We start from the raw sequence: 20225 nt of genomic DNA, 5'->3' as shown, positions 1-20225 counted from the left end.
GCAGTCTGACAATACATAAGAGTAGGAATTATAAACATGGCATTTTGTGATACAGTAATGACAAATAAAACCTTTTAATTTCAGTGAACTACTTTTACCAATGCAGTAAGTATGCACAGCTCAGGCAGACGAAACAAGAAAACTGAATTTATTTCCTTTTTTAACCTAAATCAAATTCATTGCAAAAGAAAAATGGCAAAAAAAAGGAGAAGTATGAAATGGAAATTTACAAAGAACAAATCATATTTATTTATGAATTTCTGAGCCTCAATGATTGACAATGGGTAAACCAAATATGCAGTGAAGTCTTAGAAGGTAAAGAGGTTGAGTGCAAACATAGATAAATGCCATGTTCAGATTTTTTTTTTTTAAAGTAAAGGTCATCATAAAATAAGAAAAAAAATAATCTTTTTGATATTACACTCTCTTTGCATACAAAATGTTTAATGAATTGATTAAAATCATCCCACATTTCATATTCTTCGTTTTTCATCAGCTTCAATGTCAAATATCTTAAGCTGATGAAACTGGATACAGTATATCCATTGTGCATTTAAAGGGAAAGTAAAGTTTTGGTTAAGATCTGGCTTCAGATTTCTATTGGGGTTTTTTGGGGTTTTTTTTGAGATATCAAAAGAAAAAAGAAAAGAAAAAAGAAGCAATCATTTCTCCACTAATAAGTTATATTCTTTCTGGTCAGTTTATTCTGTCTTCATTTTTTTTTTTTTTAATGACATAATGCAAAACCTCTCATGAAATACCAAAGAGCATGTGATTCCAAGAGCTATTCAATGTTTGTTTGATGAAAATTGGTTGTGAAATGGCTGAGATATCAAAAAAGAAGAAAAAAAGAAGCAATCCTTGTAACGGTGGAGGTAATTATTGGGATATCTTTGTTTTATTTTGTTTTAGATATCTCAGCCATTTCAAAACTAATTTTCATCAAATACACTTCCTCTCAGTATGGTATGCTCTATAACATTTCATGAACAGTTTTCTTATTATCTCAAAAAAAAAAAGTGGACAGCTCAATCCTTATCTCCATCAATACTATACCATTTCTTTAAACTCTTAATACAATTATTATCAGAGTTTTTTCCATCTTCATACAGAGGAGGAAATATGCTTGTTTTTGTCAGTGTATGAGCTTAATCACGAGGGATTGTACATCCTAATTGAGCTGATTGAATGGCTGCTCACCTTGCATTGGTAGACAGCTCCTACAGTTTCTCATACATTTTCCAGAGCCCAACCATTGTCACGGACTTAACTAATTATTGATACCCAGGCAATCACAGGGCTGGCAATAGAATCATGTAAGGCAATGACTCCTGCGCACCAAGGACAAATGAGCCGCACGTAGCACTGCACATAAACAGATTAAATATTACATGAATTTGCTGGATAACTCAAAACCGCAGTCATCAAATCAATGCTGTTTCGGCTACATGTGATGGCACGGCAGTTTTTTTTTTTTTTTTTTTTAATTCTAAGTTACAACTAAAAGGAAGCTGTTATTGACTGAAGAATGGCACAGTAATGAAATGAAGTATACCGTAAATAATTGATCTCCCCTGCAGACTTTGTATGAGCTACGTACATGAAATAATATGATAAATCGATAAACTTCGCACAGAATTGAAGTCCATGTGACATTATAAGTGAAGGATCACATAATAATGTGGGATGGTGTAAAGGTACAGCATGTTACAGTTTTATCCATGTACACTGTACGCTAGAGTTTTATCCATGCTGCCATGCTATCATGTACTACGAATAAATCAGAAATGTTGCGAATTTCGCAAGAGCCAAGATTCACAAAATTAAAATGCACATGTCTATGCTATAATGAATTGGAAGCCAATGGTAATTCGCGAAATTTTCATGTCGCAAAAAAAAGGCAGATGGCTCCAATTTGCAAATATTTCATGCCGCGAATACTTCTTGCTTTACAGTAGTTTGCATGAATGTTATGAAGAAAGAGATTTAATCAATGACTCGTGCAAATTTGACTGAAGCCCAGTCAAGTGGGATGACTCTCACTTCTCACACAACATAGTATTCCACCACAGAGAGCTATTACGAGATAGATGAAACATATTAACCTTCGGATCACAGACCTTGAAAATTTAAAATTTATCATGTATTCTTTATGCAAAATGGGCTAATTAGCTCTTTTTGCCTAAAGAATACATTAATACTACATGTAATTTACATGTAATTTACATGTAATTTACTGTACCCAATATGCCACATTTTCATTTCAAATGGAAGTTTATAGCTCAAGTTACATTATGTATGACTGCACAAGCTGAGCTGAAATTATGACTAAAAGATTACATCAAAAGAGTACAGTAATCTTTTATCCCTGTACCAATCACCACATTGAAGTTGACGCAAGTAAAGTGTCTACGTATTGAGTTTTATTCTATTCACAGATCTGTCAACCTCTTCAGATCTCTAAAATCATATCGGTCCAGAGTAGACTATCCTGTAGGCAAACATCACATCTTGATTAAAAATGGAAAAGTTGCAAGAACAAATGTCAAGCATTTCAAAAGAAAATCTAGAACAAAGAAACACAAAATTCATACCAGTACATAAAAATATTTCATTTTACATACGAAAATGAAATGTATTCAAAATGGCCAAAAAGGTGAGAAGGCAGGTTCGCATTCATCCTCTTCTTTGCATCTATGCATTGCCCAATTCCCTTCTTATCCAACCTACTCAAAACAAACAAACAAACAAACAACAACAACAACACACACACACATCACACACAAACACAATTATTATAGGAAAGGACTACTCATGTGTTTTGACAAGGGAACACCTACAAAGTATGTACATAGCAATAAACTTAAAATAGCTTGAACTGACCAAGAACAGGTCACAATAAAACTGGTATCAATTACACTTTCAATGCTTAATGCTTGCAATACAGTCAGTCTAATTTGTATCTTGCTTTGAAAAAACAAAAAACAGAAGAAGAAAATGCTGAATATTTTGTCATAACTTATTCAAGATATTACAGTGTAGGCCTCTCCTACATCTTCACCGCAGAGTAGGTTATGACATGATATGAATAAATGATGCTCTCGTTTCTCGTGCATCATGATATGAATAAAACTGATGCACTTGTTTCTCATGCACCAGATTATTGTGCGTGGTTCCCCCCCCCCCCCCCCCCCATTTCATATATTTCAGTACACCAAATGTTTACATTTGGGGGAACACCGCATCTCTGGCCCTACACATTTTGTATAATCGTAATGTACCTTAAATACCGCTTATCTGAGTAATTCAGTAATAGGGATGGCACCATCTCTGCCCCTTCATGAGATTATCATTATCACATATCTTCTAGTAGCTACTGCTAAATACAATAATTCATCCTCTAACTCAAGCAAGTAGAGAACTCACAAAAACTCAAGTACTTTGGAATCTAGTGTATATACAGTTTAGGATTATGCATGAGACCATGAATCACCTTAAAAATTTTAGTCATCTTTTCTCCATATTCTAGTTTGGACCTTCTCTCTTCAAAGCTCAACTTTCTCTCAACTCACTGGGGATGCAACAATGCGTTGTTCATCACATTTTACCAAGACCTACATTGTACTACAATGTAGGTTTCTCATTAGCACTGTCACTGGCAACGCAAATTTTGTGACAGTTTATAAAGTTCTAGCCCAGCACCCACATCAAATTGCGGCTGGAAGCATTTGCTCCCGGAAGCATGTGCTCATCCTATACCCTCACAGTGTCTCATGTCCATCTAATTTCATCCCAAATGGCTTGAAACACGACTGCCGTGGCTGACAGAAAAACAATGTAAACAGGCATTAGCAAAACTAAGTTGGCATCATATCTTTTGGTAAGTACAAAACCTCAAATAAATTGACACATAAGGAACAAGAGAATATCTGTCAATTCATGCGAAAGTCGACTTACATGGAAGTTAACAGCATCATAAAAAGAAAGAATGAAAAAAAAAATTAACTTTCTCATTGTGCTGACTTACAAAATTTGTTGACTTATGAGATGTCAACCGATTCTGACTTTATAGTACTCGGCAAACAAAAAGGGAGACATGTTCTATTATAGTGAACTGGAGATTGCTTCTATGCTATTTTCTAGAGTCAGTGACAAATTAAGTAAAGTCACATGACAAAATCAATTTACTTCTTAAAATTTGCTCACATTTCAGTTACATTCTCAGCTATGAAGACTGCTTTTACAAAAAACAAAACACAAACACAAACACAAAAAAACAAGCCAGACCTCAAGTATATGATTGATACACAGATGGAAGAATCTGCTGTAAGACTTTTACATTAATACCAGAAAACATAGTTCATCACACAACATAGAAACTTTTCACAACTTTTGGTTTGTTTTTTTTTTAACTTGAAAAAATGAAAGATAAACATGAATGTGCAACACAAAAGCTTCACAAGAGAATGCTTTGCTGAAAAAAAATACATGAAATGTCAATGCAAGATGTTGTAAAGCATGTGAGATTTTCATTGGTCTGTAGTTTCCAGAGGATATTACACATCTGTCCTGCCACAAAAACGAACATGTCCCAGAGGATAATTCACCCATGAAGTATGAAGAAAACACTATGAAGCAGGTAATATACACAGCTTGTCATTGCAGGTGCTTCTTATCAATGGAACTGATATCTCTTTATCGGTAAATTTTGAACCATGGCTTAATTGAAGCCACGGGTAATGTTGGAAACACAGAATCACACTGAAATACTCGCTACCCCTTTGCAACTTTACAATCAATAAAGACTGGATATTGTCGACTATGTGGTTTACCACCTGACTCTCAATTCACTGAAAGATTCATGTCAAGGCATACCTTAGATATAAATCTTATAAATGTAAACTAATGCTTTCACGGCAATCATTGGGGAGACAGAGAGAGTACAATAAATGAAGCGGAAAGAGAGGTACTGGCCCCATTGCAGTCATCATTCCGTTTTGGCTGGAGTTTGAGTTGGGGCGTTGGGCTTGGTTGGCGACGTCACAGCGGGGGCAGGGGCCGTGGCGGTGGCAGCAGCCATGGCGTAGGAAGAGCCAAAGCCCAGTCCAAAGCTGCGCTGGGTGTGGGTCTTGATGCGGGCCGTCTGGTAGTCCTGGTCGAGCTGCTGGATGAACTTTTCCTGAGTGGCCTTCTGTTCCTCATTCTCTTCGGCTGTGAGATTCGAGACATATTCATGTCAGACAAGTCAAAATAAAAATGGGTTCAAAATATTTTAAGTTCATTGTTGTGTCTCTCTTTCATCATTTTTGTTACAATTTATTGCTGTTGTTGTTGCTTGTTATACGTAATATTATTTTACATCTTTGATTTCAAGGAAGGTCTATTGTAGGAGTATAACTGGTATGTTATTGTTTTCATCATGCTTACTAGTCTGTAGCATGTGCGAACTTGCTGCTGCAACAGAGACCAGTTACCCTTTACAATAGTATGTGCTGTAAAAGCCATAGCTACTGTGAGCTATTTGAAATGCTGGTTGAATTGTCATTGACATGACCATCCGCAAAATTCAAAACATGCAATTTGCGAAAAGTAATTGTGCAAAATGTCCACATTTACAGAGTACAGGACCTCTCTGTCAAGCATGTTGAGAAACATTTCTTAAATTGAAGCCAGATCAAAACAACTTTGAAAGAACAGATGAATCTTTCTCACTAGTAATGTTGCTGTTTTGAGAAAAAGAGAGTACTCTTGATAGTTTGGAAGCAGATAACTGTTCAAAAGCAAAGCAGGAGTGCTTTGAGGCCCTCTTACCTCCTGCAGATTCCCCTTTGATTCCCATCAGTCGGCGGAACTTCTCCCTCGTGGCGCTGTCACCGAATGCGGTCTTCTCCCAATTATTGCTGGAGGGCTTGGCACTTTGCTGGAAGAGAAATTTAGAGATTTCAGGTTTTATGTGAGACGCTGGTTGGAGATACAACTGTATCCAATGGAAGCTGCAAGCACCATATTTTGGGTTTGCTCACATCTGAAACCCAACAGACTTGGTCCTAAATGTATAGTTTTAAATACGCAGCGTGGGAAAGATGGGTGACCCGACTGAACAGATCCTCGTACGCTGTCCACCGGGGTACGTTCTAAAACTACAACAAGCATAAGTTTACTACCATGGAATTGCCAGCGAATATGTGCATGACAGCATTCATTCATTGGCAACTGTTCTACTGCAGTTGAGATTCTTCAGCTGAGTGTGTAATCAGATAGAGATCAGTGATAAAAATGTACAAAATTCAATAGTGTGATTCTCAAATATATCTAAGTTGGCCAGCCTTCCTACTACATGGTATCCCCATGCTACCGGGACTTGCTGAAAGCAATCCTCGGATGTCCTTGAGTCACTGACAACTATTGAATTGAGTTATTTATAACTCTGCATAATGAAGTGCCATTCAATCTATTCTGATGCAAGAAGCAGTCTTCAGATGAAGTCTTGTCAAAATATAGAGGTACTGGAGAAAATGACATTAGCCCTTACTACTGTAACATTGCCTTGTAATACAGGGAAGGTATAAAATAAGGAGAAAGGGCATATACCCAGTGTCTGTGCCTAAGGTGGAATAAAAGTATGCCTCTATGCATATTGGTGTCCATGCGTGTGTGCGTTTGTAAAACATGCACCCTTGAGATATGATTTAAAAAAATATATATATGTATAAACATATATATATATATATATATATATATATATATTTATATATATATATATATATATATTTTTTTTTAATAATTATTATTATTATTGTTATTGTTATTTTTTTTTTTTTTGGGGGGGGGGGGGATACCTCTCTACTTATCGGGATGTACATCAGGGGCGGATCCAGGAATTCCGTAAAGGGGTGGCACAAACAATATTTCTGGTGCTACTTCTCAGTTTCATCTCATTTGTTTCTTTTTATTTATTTTGTTTTAATAACAAATATAGAGCACCGGGCGCACCGGGCACATGCTCCCCTCTGGATCTGCCACTGTACATGTAACAAGCATCTCTTTCGTCTCTTTCTCTCCTCTCCTCTCACTCTCATCTCCCTTTCTCTCAAGGCAGGGAGGAAGAGAGAATCAAAGGCGAAGATAGACACACAGACATACATCGTCAGTCTTCTTTGACCACAGTTGTTTCCTCTTCATCTCCTGCTCGGCGTAGTGGACGGGGTTGACGGCCATGGGGTTGTAGTAGCTGGGAACCACCACGCCCGTCTGCGCCAGCACCTGTCACAGAAAGAAGCATTCCAGATCATCTTGATAAGGAAAGATGGCTTTCCAAAACTCGTCACATCTCAGACAAGAGACCCGCGGGTCTAGCGCTCACCTGAGTATCGCAAGTTCACCTTTCACGCAGTCACTAATCTAAATTATTCACAGCTCTACCAAAATTTGACGAGGCATTCTCAAGTGGAAGATGAAAATGTACAATAAGGGCCCAATTTTTTCAAGATTCCTTAATTTGGGGGAATTGGGGCCCCCTGGGGCCCTCTGGGTGGGGCATGGTGCCCAGTTTGATAAATTGAGATCCTGACCACCTAGGGATGCTACCTGCCAAGTTTGACAAAAATCCATCATGAGGTTTTCAGGAAGAAGATGAAAATGTACAATTCAGGCCCCCATTTGGACCCTTCCAACCACCCCCCCCCCCCTACCCCCAAGAGGGGCACCCCTGGATCTCCTATGAACAAACTCGAAACTACAGTCATTAATGTACTCACTCATAGTATTATCTCAGCTCTATAACTTCTGATTCTAGAGAAGATTTTTAAAGATTCCTTCATTTGGGGGGTTTGTGCCCCCTGGGGGCCCCTTGGGCGGGGCATGGTGCCTATTTTAACAAATTGAGATCCTAACCCCCTAGGGATGCTATCTGCCAAGTTTGGTGAAAATGGGTCATGGGGTTCTCAAGAAGAAGATAAAAATGTACAATTTAGGCCCCATTAGGACCCCTCCTCACCCCCCCCCCCCCCCCCCCCCCCCCCCCCGGGTCCCAAGGGGGGGGGGGGGGGGGCACCCCTGATTCTGCCATGAACAAACTTGAAACTACAGTCATCAATGTGCTAACTCATAGTATTAACCTAGCTCTATCACTTCTGGTTCTAGAGAAGACGATTTTTGCGGATTCCTTAATTTTTGGGGGTTTGGGCCCCCTGGGGGCCCCCTGGGTGGGTCATGGTGCCCATTTTAACAAATGGAGTTCCTAACCCCCTAGGGATGCTACCTGCCAAGTTTGGTGAAAATGGGTCATGGAGTTCTCAAGAAGAAGATGAAAATGTACAATTTAGGCCCCATTAGAACCCTCCCCCACCCCCCTCCCCTGGGTCCCAAGGGGGGCACCCCTGATTCTGCCATGAACAAACTTGAAACTACAGTCATCAATGTACTAAGTCATAGTATTAACTTAGCTCTATCACTTCTGGTTCTAGAGAAGAAGATTTTTACAGATTCCTTAATTTTGGGGGGTTTGGGCCCCCCTGGGGGCCCCCTGGGTGGGGCATGGTGCCCATTTTGACAAATTGAGTTCCTAACCCCCTAGGGATGCTACCTGCCAAGTTTGATGAAAATCGGTCATGGGGTTTTCAAGAAGAAGATGAAAATGTAAAAAGTTTACGCACGACGCACGACGCACGACGGACGACGGACGACGGACGACGGACGACGGACGACGGACGACGGACGCCGGACGAAGGGCGATCGCAATAGCTCACTTGAGCCTTTGGCTCAGGTGAGCTAAAAATGCACTTCTATAACCTGATGTTCAATTTTGTGATTACAACTTTCATCATCCACTGCTGGTTTTTACAAAGTAGAGTAGAAATTCTTCTTTCATTTGAACCCTATTTTGATCACATACCATCGTTTCTATACTCAGTCGCAGAATTATCTGAAGTGTAGTAAATGGTAAATTTGTATCTGATCCTTAAATTGGCCACAAATAAGCAAACACTGCAAAACTACTACTTCTGCCTAAAATTACTGATTTTTTTTTTTTGGTCTGTTTTTTTTTTTTTACTTTGTGCAGATTGAATGAAATGCAGCATTTTGCCTCTTACGAAGTTTCTGCTAGGACTGAAAGTTCAGGCACCTTTTGACTCCAGATTGAATGAATATTAGTTCCTTTCAATCCTTAAAAAAAAAGAAGAAGAAAAATGATATGCAGTCAAATTCTGAGGTGCCTTTTCAATGTTGACAAGGAGACTTCCGCAGTAAGACTCTTCCAGAACTGAGTCAATAATGATGCAAAATTAAACAAACGGAATGAAAAGGTCATCATAATTATTGGAGCCAAGATTAGAAAGTGACGAAATTTATCAAAATACATTTCACAAATTCATAAAACTACGATCATATCAGAGCAAACTGCAAGACATGACTCCATATTTGCAGTAAAGAATGTGATTCTTCAAGACCTCTACATTACCTGAGCCTGAATAGCAGCTGCTGCCGCTTGAAGGGCTACTTGGGGGTTGACAGTGGATGCTGTGGCTAGGGCCACTGGGTTGGCCGCTGCATTCAAGGCAGCTGCAATCGCTGCGGCTTCTGCGAGACAACAAACAGAAGACGAACGCCGACGTTCAAATATAGGCAGTTGTTTCAACTTATCATAGTAGAAGGAGCAATGTAAGCGGTAATAAAATCATGAATTAGACAATCTTGAAAAAGACGAGATCTTGGAAGAAAAGAGTTACACAATAGACGAACAGAAGAAAATTTAATGTAGAGCTACTGATGAAATACACAACAGGTGATTTAACATGATGCAATACCCCATACGTGTACAAGATAACTTTCTTTTTTTCATTTATTCCTTTCAAAGGGCACTGAGAAAAAAAAAGTAGTCCAGACTAACACCTAGTCATGCACATGTGTCAGGAAGCAGAAGGAAAAGAACATTACAAAATTGTATAAACTGCAGAGTTTCAGAAAATGACACTTGAGGAAGATTTACCACAAGTAGGGGGGGGGGGACAGATGTGATGGAAGCAACGAGTATAGAATCCAAAGAATTCTTAGGCTAGGGATCATTTGGATACAGTATGGACAACTTGAGGACTAAAATTGAGCCTTGGGAGCTGTTGAAGCCATAATATGTGCGAGCCTTACTTGTACCATCTGTATAGTAGAAATCCTCTATGCAAGGTGCACCCACCTTTCTGTGCTGCTGCTTTCTTTTCCTCTTCCTTCTTCTCGTCTTCATCGATCTTCTTCTTCATCGCCTCCATCTCCTTCTTCTCACGCTCATCTTGCAGCTTCTTGGCGCGCTCCAGACGCCTGGCAAGTTGCTCCTGGGCATTCATTGCAGAGTCGCTGTCCTCTGACGAGTACGACTTCGCACGGGGGTGGCGGGGTGGTGTGAGGGAGTGCGATCGCGACCTCTTTCGGTTGCTCTTCCCCGACCGCTTGTGCCGTGGTGACCGTGATCGGGAGCGACTCCTACGATGACGGCGTGGTGGCGTCCGAGACCTATAGTCCAAGGAAGTATGTGATCTTTATATTCAAATGATGAAGTTTCTGTCCACTCACGACAGGATTTGCTTCATTTGATCAGTCTCTGGCATCTCATGTCAATCATTAATATAACATGATTTCTTCACACGACTTCACAATTTTTACTTGAACATGTCTACATAGTGACACTATGTTGAGAAACATCCTACTAGATTTAACAAGAGGTACCTTATCTATGCTATGGTATTTCTTTTTCTTGTACTGAATTATGCTACAAATGAAATAATCAACTGATTTCTTGAAGTTCACCTTCAAAATGGTATTTGACCTCATCTCCAAAATAACATTTAACTAATATACAATTGTAGTCTCATTACGCAGTGGATCAAACTCAAATTCCAAATTTAAATTCCCAAAAATTATCAGTAACTGACTCTGACTGCAACATAGTTCTATTCTTCCAATCACATATGTGTAATAAGTCTTTACAACTGCATCACGGCAAGCTATAAGCCTGCTTCCACAACTGTATTCCTCTGACACTAGCAGTAAAAATATTTCGTAGTAGAGTACCTTGATCTACGTCGTGACCGGGGTGATCTCCTTCTGGTGCGGGAACGAGAGCGCGAGCTTCTTGACCTGTGGGGAGAACGCCCACGAGACCATTTCCTCACCCTGGACCTTGACCTGCTGCGTCTCCTGCGCTTGTCTCTGGACCGCGAGCGCGACCTCGACCGCGATCTGGAGCGCGACCTGGAACGGGACCTTTTGCGGAACTTCCTCTTCGACCTGTCACTTGACCGCTTGCTGTCCTTGGCGGGTGGTGGCGACCCCCTTTCATCTCTGTTGCTTCCCTCTTCGTCGGATGATGAGCTGGAGCTGGCAGATGCAGGCGATCGGTCCTGTTAGGGAAAGAGGGCGCTTTTTCAGGGGATAAGCCAACAAAGAGTGTTAGCATTGTGGAAAGTGAGGAGTGTCACTCTGTATGATACAGCTACAAACTGATCACAGTTGACCTTCTCGAAGAGGAAACATATACATACTGAGTATACATTTGATAAGAGCAGCTACAGAGGAAGATGAATGATAAAAGCACTTTTTGTATCTCATAAGAAAATAACACCTCTTCAGAAACTCAGTTACCAACTTTTATTAGGAATTATGTTACTTTGGACCCTCAAGATACTTACTTTGATCCTTTCAAACAATTTGAAATTAAAGCTATTCAAGAATATTAAAATGAATTTGCCAAGTGATTCTGTGTAGCTGCTTTCACAAACTAAACATTATGTTCACTTGGGCAATTTTATGAAAGTTATATTTATGCATCAAGGTAACTGCCATTTAGAATCTCCAACCAATGTCATCTTTATAGAAGGTTTTCACAAATTGTACTTGCAATGAAACTGCATTTTAAGATTTTACAAGCAATTTACTAGGATGGACAGTACGGTACTGCATGTCAAATGTAAAATTTGATGTTGATTCACCTGTTGTCTGTTTAAATTGGTTTGATTTTAGTCCACAGTATGTACAACAGTGTGCAGTATGCCCTTAAAAATACAGATAAAACACACATTCACACATGCACACACCAATAAACCAGCCTCCTACACAGTTGTATGCATACATGGAATTTTTGGTAATACAATTTTGTAAATGGCCAAAAAAAAACAAACAATATCAACATCTCGGGCACTTTATGCTTTTGTAACATTGTATAGATGCAAAAAACAACAACAATACTCTGGGATGTGTCTGCACACATCTGATTAGTTGCTCCGTCCTGAACAATGTTCATAATTCAAAGTATCACACAAACTTTGCACAAAGAAAACAGACTGCTTTTCCAGTGTATCATCATTTTCCCTTCCCACTGGACCAATGTTCACACTTAGTCTGAAGAAGTAATACACCAAAATTTCTTACACTCTTTAAAGAAGAGGTATGTAAATACAATCAATTACACCACCAGCACATCACCTCTTACCCGGGCTTCAATAATCAGTCAGGTTTTACAGTTTTGAATGCATACATAGCATATGAATCAGATGGTCATACACGGGTATATCACAGGCAATGCGTTAACATTTCTCATATCATACATATCAATACATGGATAAATCTAATCAGATTGAGGAATAGACAGAGACAAAATATGTCATACCAGACACTGAATTGTACAATGCACTGAAACTCACTCTGTCCTACATCCAGAGTTTAGCAATAATCAACCAGTGGGTTACAGAGACCACACCACAGTTTCCGAAAGGTCATGATATTCACCTTTTGCGCACCAACCTCAAGTTTGACAGAACCGACAGACGGTTCTGCCTCTGTAGTTGTTGGAAGAGGAGGAGTTGTGGATGGTTCGACTTTGCCGTCCGTTTCGCTAGGGGCCAAGGTGATCAGCTCGGCGGCAATGCTCCGACGCTTTTGATCAGGCTGAATGCATAATTGGTTTTGGGTACGGCAAAGCAGGTTACTCACCACTTTCTTGTACTTGCGATTTACACTACAGTTATGTTCTGTTTGGTTGACCCTGAAGTTGTGCTCCTAGGGCTTTTGCAAGCTCATTCTAATGGCTATTAAAGCTGTGGCCTATACAACATGCACATAAACTTAATTTGTCCACCAAAAGTACTTCTCTTGACTGGGCAAGTGGGACAAGAAGATTGTAGCGAATTTTCAAAGATGGAGGCAAAGTATCAACATTATTTGCAACCTCACACTGTCATTTGATATTTTGATGGCCGAATATGTGTTGCTTTTCTTTTTCTTTTCTTTTCTTTTTTTTTTTTTTTTGGGGGGGGGGGGGGGGCAATGATTAAAGTGCAATTCCATACCATGTACATGTTGAGTCAAGTGAATAAGATTAAAATCACAGAAATTCAAAGTGTGTATGTGTATAATGTAAACCTAAAGTGTACTATCAATACAGTGTAGCTGGAAAAGAATAATTGAGCTAAGGTGTCACACATTATACAGGGCTCCACACTAACTTTTTTGTTTGGTGGCCGATGGGGCCACCAAAATCCTCAATTTCAAATTTTTGGTGGCCCGAGAGAAAAATTTGGTGGCCCCGAAAAAAAACAATAAAAAACATTAAAGGTTCTGTTTTTTAATGAGTCAAATATCTAAGTTTTATCATAGTAAGAATTGGAAGTTGAACATATCTAGAACCTACTCATAAATAAACCTCAACAAACTTGCAACATTCACTCTCAGGCACTCATTCAGTCCTTTTCATCCATTAATTGACACACATTCCCAAAAATTTTGGTGGCCCGAGGCGGGCCACCAAATTTGCCTTTTTTTGAAATTTGGTGGCCCGACTTTCATTTTTGGTGGCCCCGGGCCACCGGGCCACCGTTAGTGTCGAGCCCTGCATAATATAACAAAAAATTCACAATTTAAATGTTTCATCAAATACAAGAAAATTTGGAGGAGCAATGAGGTCATTATCGAAGATCTCTCCCACTGTTTGCACACATTAAAAAAAAAAAATGTAATTATCATGATCTGGCAAATAATTCAGTAACTACAATGTATGTGTACAATGTCATTGCCCATAAAAGTTATTGTTTGTGTGCTATTACACGACTGCAATAATTTTACTGCAAGGATACAACTGTATTTCATTTTATCAATGTGTTTGGTTGATTTTACTGTATTTATTGAAGCCAACTCAAACATGGCATGAAGTTGCACTTAAAATCATCTTGGTGCATGCAATGTACAGCACAGCTTGGAGACTGTATGCAGCTCTGCTGTTGGGAATATCTCGCAATGCATGAAAATGTTTGCAGTCATACTGTGATCTGCGTTTTCAAACGTTCATTCTCTCTCCATCGAAAAAGAGTTTCAAAACTGTAGCTGAGAATGGTCAAAGGGGAGCTTTAACTGTATCAACTTCTGCCCCAGAACAATACATCATGACTTGATTCTGCCCTACTCTGTTCCAGTCAGGAACACCAGCATCTAAAGTATTATGAAGCATTCCACGTGCGATCTTCCATTGTTTTACTATCTAAGAAACATAATACCTAAAGTCTGGTACAGTGTGCTTCTTAATGTTGTCAACTTCATGCTTCTGTTTGATTGTTTTTCGGTACAACACTGTTCCAAGTGTTCCGAAAAGTATGCACCCAGGCCAGAATTCACAAAGGCAGTTAAATTAATTTGATCCAAGGATTGATGCAAGTTTTGATTGCATGAATATGACACGCCATGAACATGCACGCAAACGGGTAATTCCGTGAAGTTGGGGCACAAAGTGTTACATTTTAGCATAACTCAATACTAATTATGCTATACATATATTGTTTATAGGCTTTACATTTGTATTGAGACCATATATTTTCCTGGAAATTTTGTGCCATTCAGACTCAATTTTGATGAAGTTATTAAAACAATATGTGACGGTGTCCTGTGGCATCGTGCATGTCCATAGTACAAGTTGTAGCATCGTGATAGTTAAAATCTAGTCCTAAAAGACAAATTAATGCAATTAGCTTGACCAAAATTTAATATAATATGCATAATTACTAGATTAGTCAGATAGCTAAATATCTTAACTCTCCTTTCCACAGTTTTACTTTTACAAGAAAATTACACAATGTGTCACTATGCTACGCGGTGTCCACCAAATGTAACAAAAAAGGACACCGCATAGCATCGTGATACATTTTGTAATTTTCTTTTAAAATTAAAACTGTGTATGGGAAATTTGAGATATTTAGCTATCTCATTCATATCTTGTAAATGCATATTGCATCAAATTTTGGTCAAGCTAATTGCCATAATTTGTCTCTTAGGACCAAATTTTAAAATATCACGATGCTACATGGACACGTCACGATGCTACAGGACACTGTTACATATTGTTTAATAACTTCATCAAAAATTGAGTCTGAATGGCACAAAATTTCCAGGAAAATGTGTGGCCTCCATGCAAATGTAAAGCCTACAAACAATAAATGTATAGCATAATTAATATTGAGTTATGCTGAAATGTATTTTTTACACATCACGATGCTACATGGACACGGCCCCAACTTCATGGAACTACCCAAACATCAAAGAAAAAATGTGCATGAGCATGCATACAATGTACACATGTATGTGAAAGTTGTACTTTTCTGCATGCTTTTTGTTTCAGTTTTAATACAATAATTATGTCAGTTAAGCCTGATATTTAAAACATGAAATCTATTTTTCCCCCCTAAAACTGCCTTGTGAATTCAGTCCAAAGTAAATGTGCATGTTCTACCATTCCTACCGAGTCGTCACCTGGAGCATGCCCCTGCAACATACACTGTACATGGTCACTTACAACAGAAAAACTAAAAACAAGTTATAAACAATGCTGAAAACTCAGTAATGGGTTCATCTACAAGCAGTCAAGAAGCTTCAACCAATACTCTTGATCTCACTGAAATGCCCACACATTCTGTAGACACTGCAATGCCTCACATTCCGCAAAGATCTCTTCATCTCTGTTTCTCCGAATCATCCTCTCAATTTCTCTCTACATCGTTGTCACTGGAGACAACAGTGGCAGTGTGTGATAACAAAGCAATGGCCCTGTACCTACTCTGGCTAGCCATACCTGAGAGGGGCTCCTGCTGCGGCTGCTGGAATGGCTTCTGCTTCGCCTCTGTCGCTTCTCGCGGCTCCTCTTCCTCCTGTGCCGCGACCGATCTACACATACATTGTACAACGTTGTAAACAATAGGAGGATAAGAACATGAAGTACTGTACTGCACGAAATGAGATAAGATTCTTTAATAGCTGGCAACCCTCTACATATTAATTGCTGGGATCAATTATTTGGAGAGTATGCGCTGTCAATGACCATTAGTTCAATGGTACTTCACAGGATACAACATGGTGTGGTAAAGACTGGACTTTATTGTACAGAGAAAAGAAATACACATAAACACACAGAATGCAGCTTCGACCCATCAAGTGCAAGAGGAATTTGCCGCACAACTTGTTATTGAATTTAAGTCTGCATTCTCTGTATTGTATCATTCATAGGGAAAAGATTACGAAAAAGCAGACAAAATCATTAATTCCCCATAAAACCGTGAAAGATTTTTATTATAGATTGTGCTAATTAGATACAGACTGGGGAGTTTTAAATCTTCCGGCTGTCTCAAGATGAAATTGTAAGCAGCACCTAATTACAGAAATGTGGTCTGAGGGTCTGGAGGATTTTAGATAAAAGGAGTTCCTAGATTGGATTTTCAGTCATCATCGTACCCTTGCTTTTGCTCCTGGCCTTCCTCCTTTCTTCTCTGGACCTAGACCTGGACCGGGAGGGAGAGTGCTTCCTTTTAGGAGAACGAGATCGTTTCCTCCTCCTCCTTGCTGGCGAAGAACTGCGTGATCTCCTCCTTACAGGGGAGCGGGATTTCCTCCGTGACTTTGTCGGGCTGCGAGACCTGGACCGCCTCTTCTTTCGTGGTGACCTAGATCGCGACCTCTGCTTCCTCCTTGAATGGGGAGACCTGGAACGTGAGCGACGCCGAGGAGACCTGGACCGCGAACGGCGCTTAGGCGATCTCGATCTTGATCTCCGCTTGGGGGACCGTGATGACTTCCGTTTTGGCGACCGCGATTTTGACCTCCGCCTTGGCGACCGCGATCGAGAATGTCTCCCTCGCTTTGGTGAAGGGGAACGAGTACGTTTCCTCTGTTTTGGCGAACGAGACCTTGACTTCTTCCTCTTAGATGGTGAGGGTGTTCGTGATCTGCTGCGTGAATCACGGCTCTTGCTTTTTCTCTCAGTGCAAGCGACCGATCTTCGCCTTTCCTTCTTATTTGGTGAGGGAGATGGTGAGCGAGACTCACTTCTTGATGACGCATGCGGCGATCTTGACGGAGATCGTGATTGCGCATGAGAGTCACTGTGATGCAAGCCATCATGGTCCACATCTGCGTTGTGTCCATTGGGGGAATGAGAGATCGACATGCATTGCTCTTGCTGTTTGACTTTGATTTCCTCATCAGATTCCTGGGCCATCTTGTTTTCTTTCTGGCTTACTGGCAAAGATGCCTCATCAGCAAGCTCTCCTCCATCCATCATACATGTAGATGATGCACAGTAGTTTTCTGCACAACCCTGTGAAAGCAAAGTGCAATATGGTAGCATACACTAAAAGTTTAAAATGTACCATATTCACACATGTGGATACAATGCACAAAGGTATAGATTCTCCATAACCCTTATTAGAACGTTCAACTACTAGGTCTATTGACCTGTATCGTAATGTTAGGATCACGTTAACTACACGCAGCGGCTGTCGCGAAGCGACGCGGCTGCACCTCTATTCCCTCGCAGACGTTGTCATTTTTCAGTGTGGTTGTGCGACTCCTTCATGAATATCTTTATTAATCGTGGAAAACTAAAATACAAGGAATTATCGTAATCTATGATAATCATTCAATAATCGGTACGCGATTTTTTGTTTAATTACGTCAAAAACTCACCGAAATCTGTGGCTGAAATCAGGTCTGTAAACGTCCTTATTGCTTCACTCCTCATCTGCATGTTATTTGAATGGCATTCACTCTCGTATACTACAACGTACAACGTAGGTAGTCGGAGAGCTAGAGGGCGCCTCTCCGACTACCTACGTTGTACGTTGTAGTATACGAGAGTGAATGCCATTCAAATAACATGCAGATGAGGAGTGAAGCAATAAGGACGTTTACAGACCTGATTTCAGCCACAGATTTCGGTGAGTTTTTGACGTAATTAAACAAAAAATCGCATACCGATTATTGAATGATTATCATAGATTACGATAATTCCTTGTATTTTAGTTTTCCACGATTAATAAAGATATTCATGAAGGAGTCGCACAACCACACTGAAAAATGACAACGTCTGCGAAGGAATGGAGGTGCAGCCGCTGTCCCTACAGCGGCTGCGTGTAGCTAGGATCAAGTTTACTGAGACGGAGTGCATGATTAAAAAAGAAAAAAGTGTTATCTCACAACTGACATGCAAGGTTCAAGCCACTCAATAAGGAAGCCAGTGGCAGTGCAGAAAATTGCTAAACCGCATGCAGCAGCAAAAAAAAAACAAAACATAAAGTACAAATTTACCTCAAATTTTAGTAATAATTGCTACAATTTTGATGCTCGTTATTCTGCACTAAAAAACATTGACTGAAAATACAATGCATAAATTTCCCCATAGAGATCAGAGGGCGCACGTTCGTTAAAACAATACAATTTGCGTCGGTATCTGTACAGAAGGCGTCTGGTCAAGCTACACTGTGCCTGGCTGTTTATAATATCATGACTAACATGTTAGTGATTTGTAACATGCAACTTGCAAGACAGCAAAGAACAGTTACATTGCATACTAAAACTAAACGAAAATTGAAAGTATCAGAATTCCTTACCGACAGATTTCAAAGGTTTCACACAGTCTGTGAGCTAATCTTCAAGCGGATGATCAGTTTTACGCGGGGTCGGCTAACTAAATATAATAATTACACTTCAAAGATGACCCTTAGCTTACGCCATTATTGGCACTGCACTACTGTACGCCATCATTATACAATAGAGATCGAGGGTATAAGGCGCGCGCACGCGCTACACAGGCTAGCTAGGTACGCTGTACTAGTACGCTCTTTGGATGCGAACGTATTACGGACGATAGCGACACACGGCTACTACTCTATCACTGCCAAAGAGATTATCTCTTTGATCACTGCACATGTACGCGACGTACGCAGGCACGCACATGTCGTCATGCCTGTATGAAACGCCATTATGGGAAACAATACAAAATTCATTTCACTGTTAACAAATACATTTCACTCACCAACATTCATTTTACTTTTTGCAAAAATACATTTCACTTTTAAATACAATTTCATTTAACTTTTCACAAAAATGGGGGAAAAAACCTATGATGAGATCGTATTTACGTGTGGAAAAGGCGAGAACCTCTTTGGGAAGAGGTGAAAACCCAGTGCTGCACTACACATGTTATTATTCAGACTGTCTCACCTGTAACTGGCTGTAATTATTCAAAAAGTTATCAGATTTCTATTGATGTACAAAATAATTTCACAGGTGCATTTGTGCCGTTGATGATCGATGTTCGACGCCGCCGTCTTGCTTAGTGCTCAATCTGAAGATTCATTTTGAACGTTGACATAGGCCTAATGTTGGCCATATTTTGCTTATTTCATTTAATGAGATGAATTTTCACTTATAATGATAAAGCATGCAAAATAAAAGTCAATCCCGGCCAAGAAATTAGGGAAAAAGTGTACATCAGACCTGTATCATGTGAAAATGTTTAAAACTGTACCATCCTGGAAAGCCGGTTTTATCACTTTTCCACTTAATTTCCACGAATAAAACTAATATGGAATAATTTTAATCTTCAAGTATAATGCTTTATTGATAGATAGATATTAGATTAGTGCCCGCATGCCCAGTCGAGTAATTTTCATCTTTATTTCAGCATTTTTTTGCGCAATTTCTGTTCTCGCATCCTCGTGTCTTGACCACCTACCTTTTATAAGAAGGGATAGGAAAAAGTAATTACCATCACAAAGACATATCATCTTCCTTAGAAAGCGGCTGGTGATTATGCAATGAGATGCAAGTCAGTTGTCTTCCTATCTGCGTGGCAGATCCTGTTTGGCACATGCTTCAATTACTTTTGAGCGGCGGCATCGAACATCTATAGCGCCTATATACGA

At 39.7% G+C, this 20225-nt stretch overlaps 1 protein-coding gene across 1 annotated transcript; it reads right to left on the bottom strand.

Annotated features, from left to right (window-relative positions):
- Nucleotides 1-4941: 4941 nt before the first annotated feature.
- On the bottom strand, nt 4942-19021 carry LOC139738532 (uncharacterized). Its single transcript, XM_071649154.1, has 11 exons — nt 18909-19021; nt 16756-17617; nt 16100-16191; nt 12775-12933; nt 11062-11390; nt 10190-10503; nt 9461-9579; nt 7144-7263; nt 6004-6018; nt 5812-5908; nt 4942-5211 (listed from the first exon to the last, which is right to left on the bottom strand). The coding sequence occupies exons 2-11, from the start codon at nt 17579-17581 to the stop codon at nt 4988-4990; spliced, it is 2295 nt and encodes a 764-aa protein (XP_071505255.1). The 5' UTR covers nt 17582-17617; nt 18909-19021; the 3' UTR covers nt 4942-4987.
- Nucleotides 19022-20225: the final 1204 nt, after the last annotated feature.

This window comes from Diadema antillarum, unplaced genomic scaffold (genome assembly GCF_040938485.1).
Source record: "Diadema antillarum isolate AM-2024a unplaced genomic scaffold, OU_Dant_1.0 seq00000752_RagTag, whole genome shotgun sequence".
NCBI classification, from domain to species: Eukaryota; Metazoa; Echinodermata; class Echinoidea; order Diadematoida; family Diadematidae; genus Diadema; species Diadema antillarum.
The sequence above is the reverse complement of the archived record's forward strand: the minus strand, read 5'-3'. Positions and strand labels throughout refer to the sequence as shown.

Excerpts from the sequence above, each read along its gene's own strand:
- LOC139738532 (XM_071649154.1), bottom strand. The coding sequence starts at position 17,581 with ATGATGGATGGAGGAGAGCTTGCTGATGAGGCATCTTTGCCAGTAAGC. Across the intron at positions 16,192-16,755 it reads GGCCAGGAGCAAAAGCAAGG|ATCGGTCGCGGCACAGGAGG; the intron begins GTACGATGATGA and ends ATGTATGTGTAG. Across the intron at positions 7,264-9,460 it reads CAGCTGCTATTCAGGCTCAG|GTGCTGGCGCAGACGGGCGT; the intron begins GTAATGTAGAGG and ends TTTCTGTGACAG.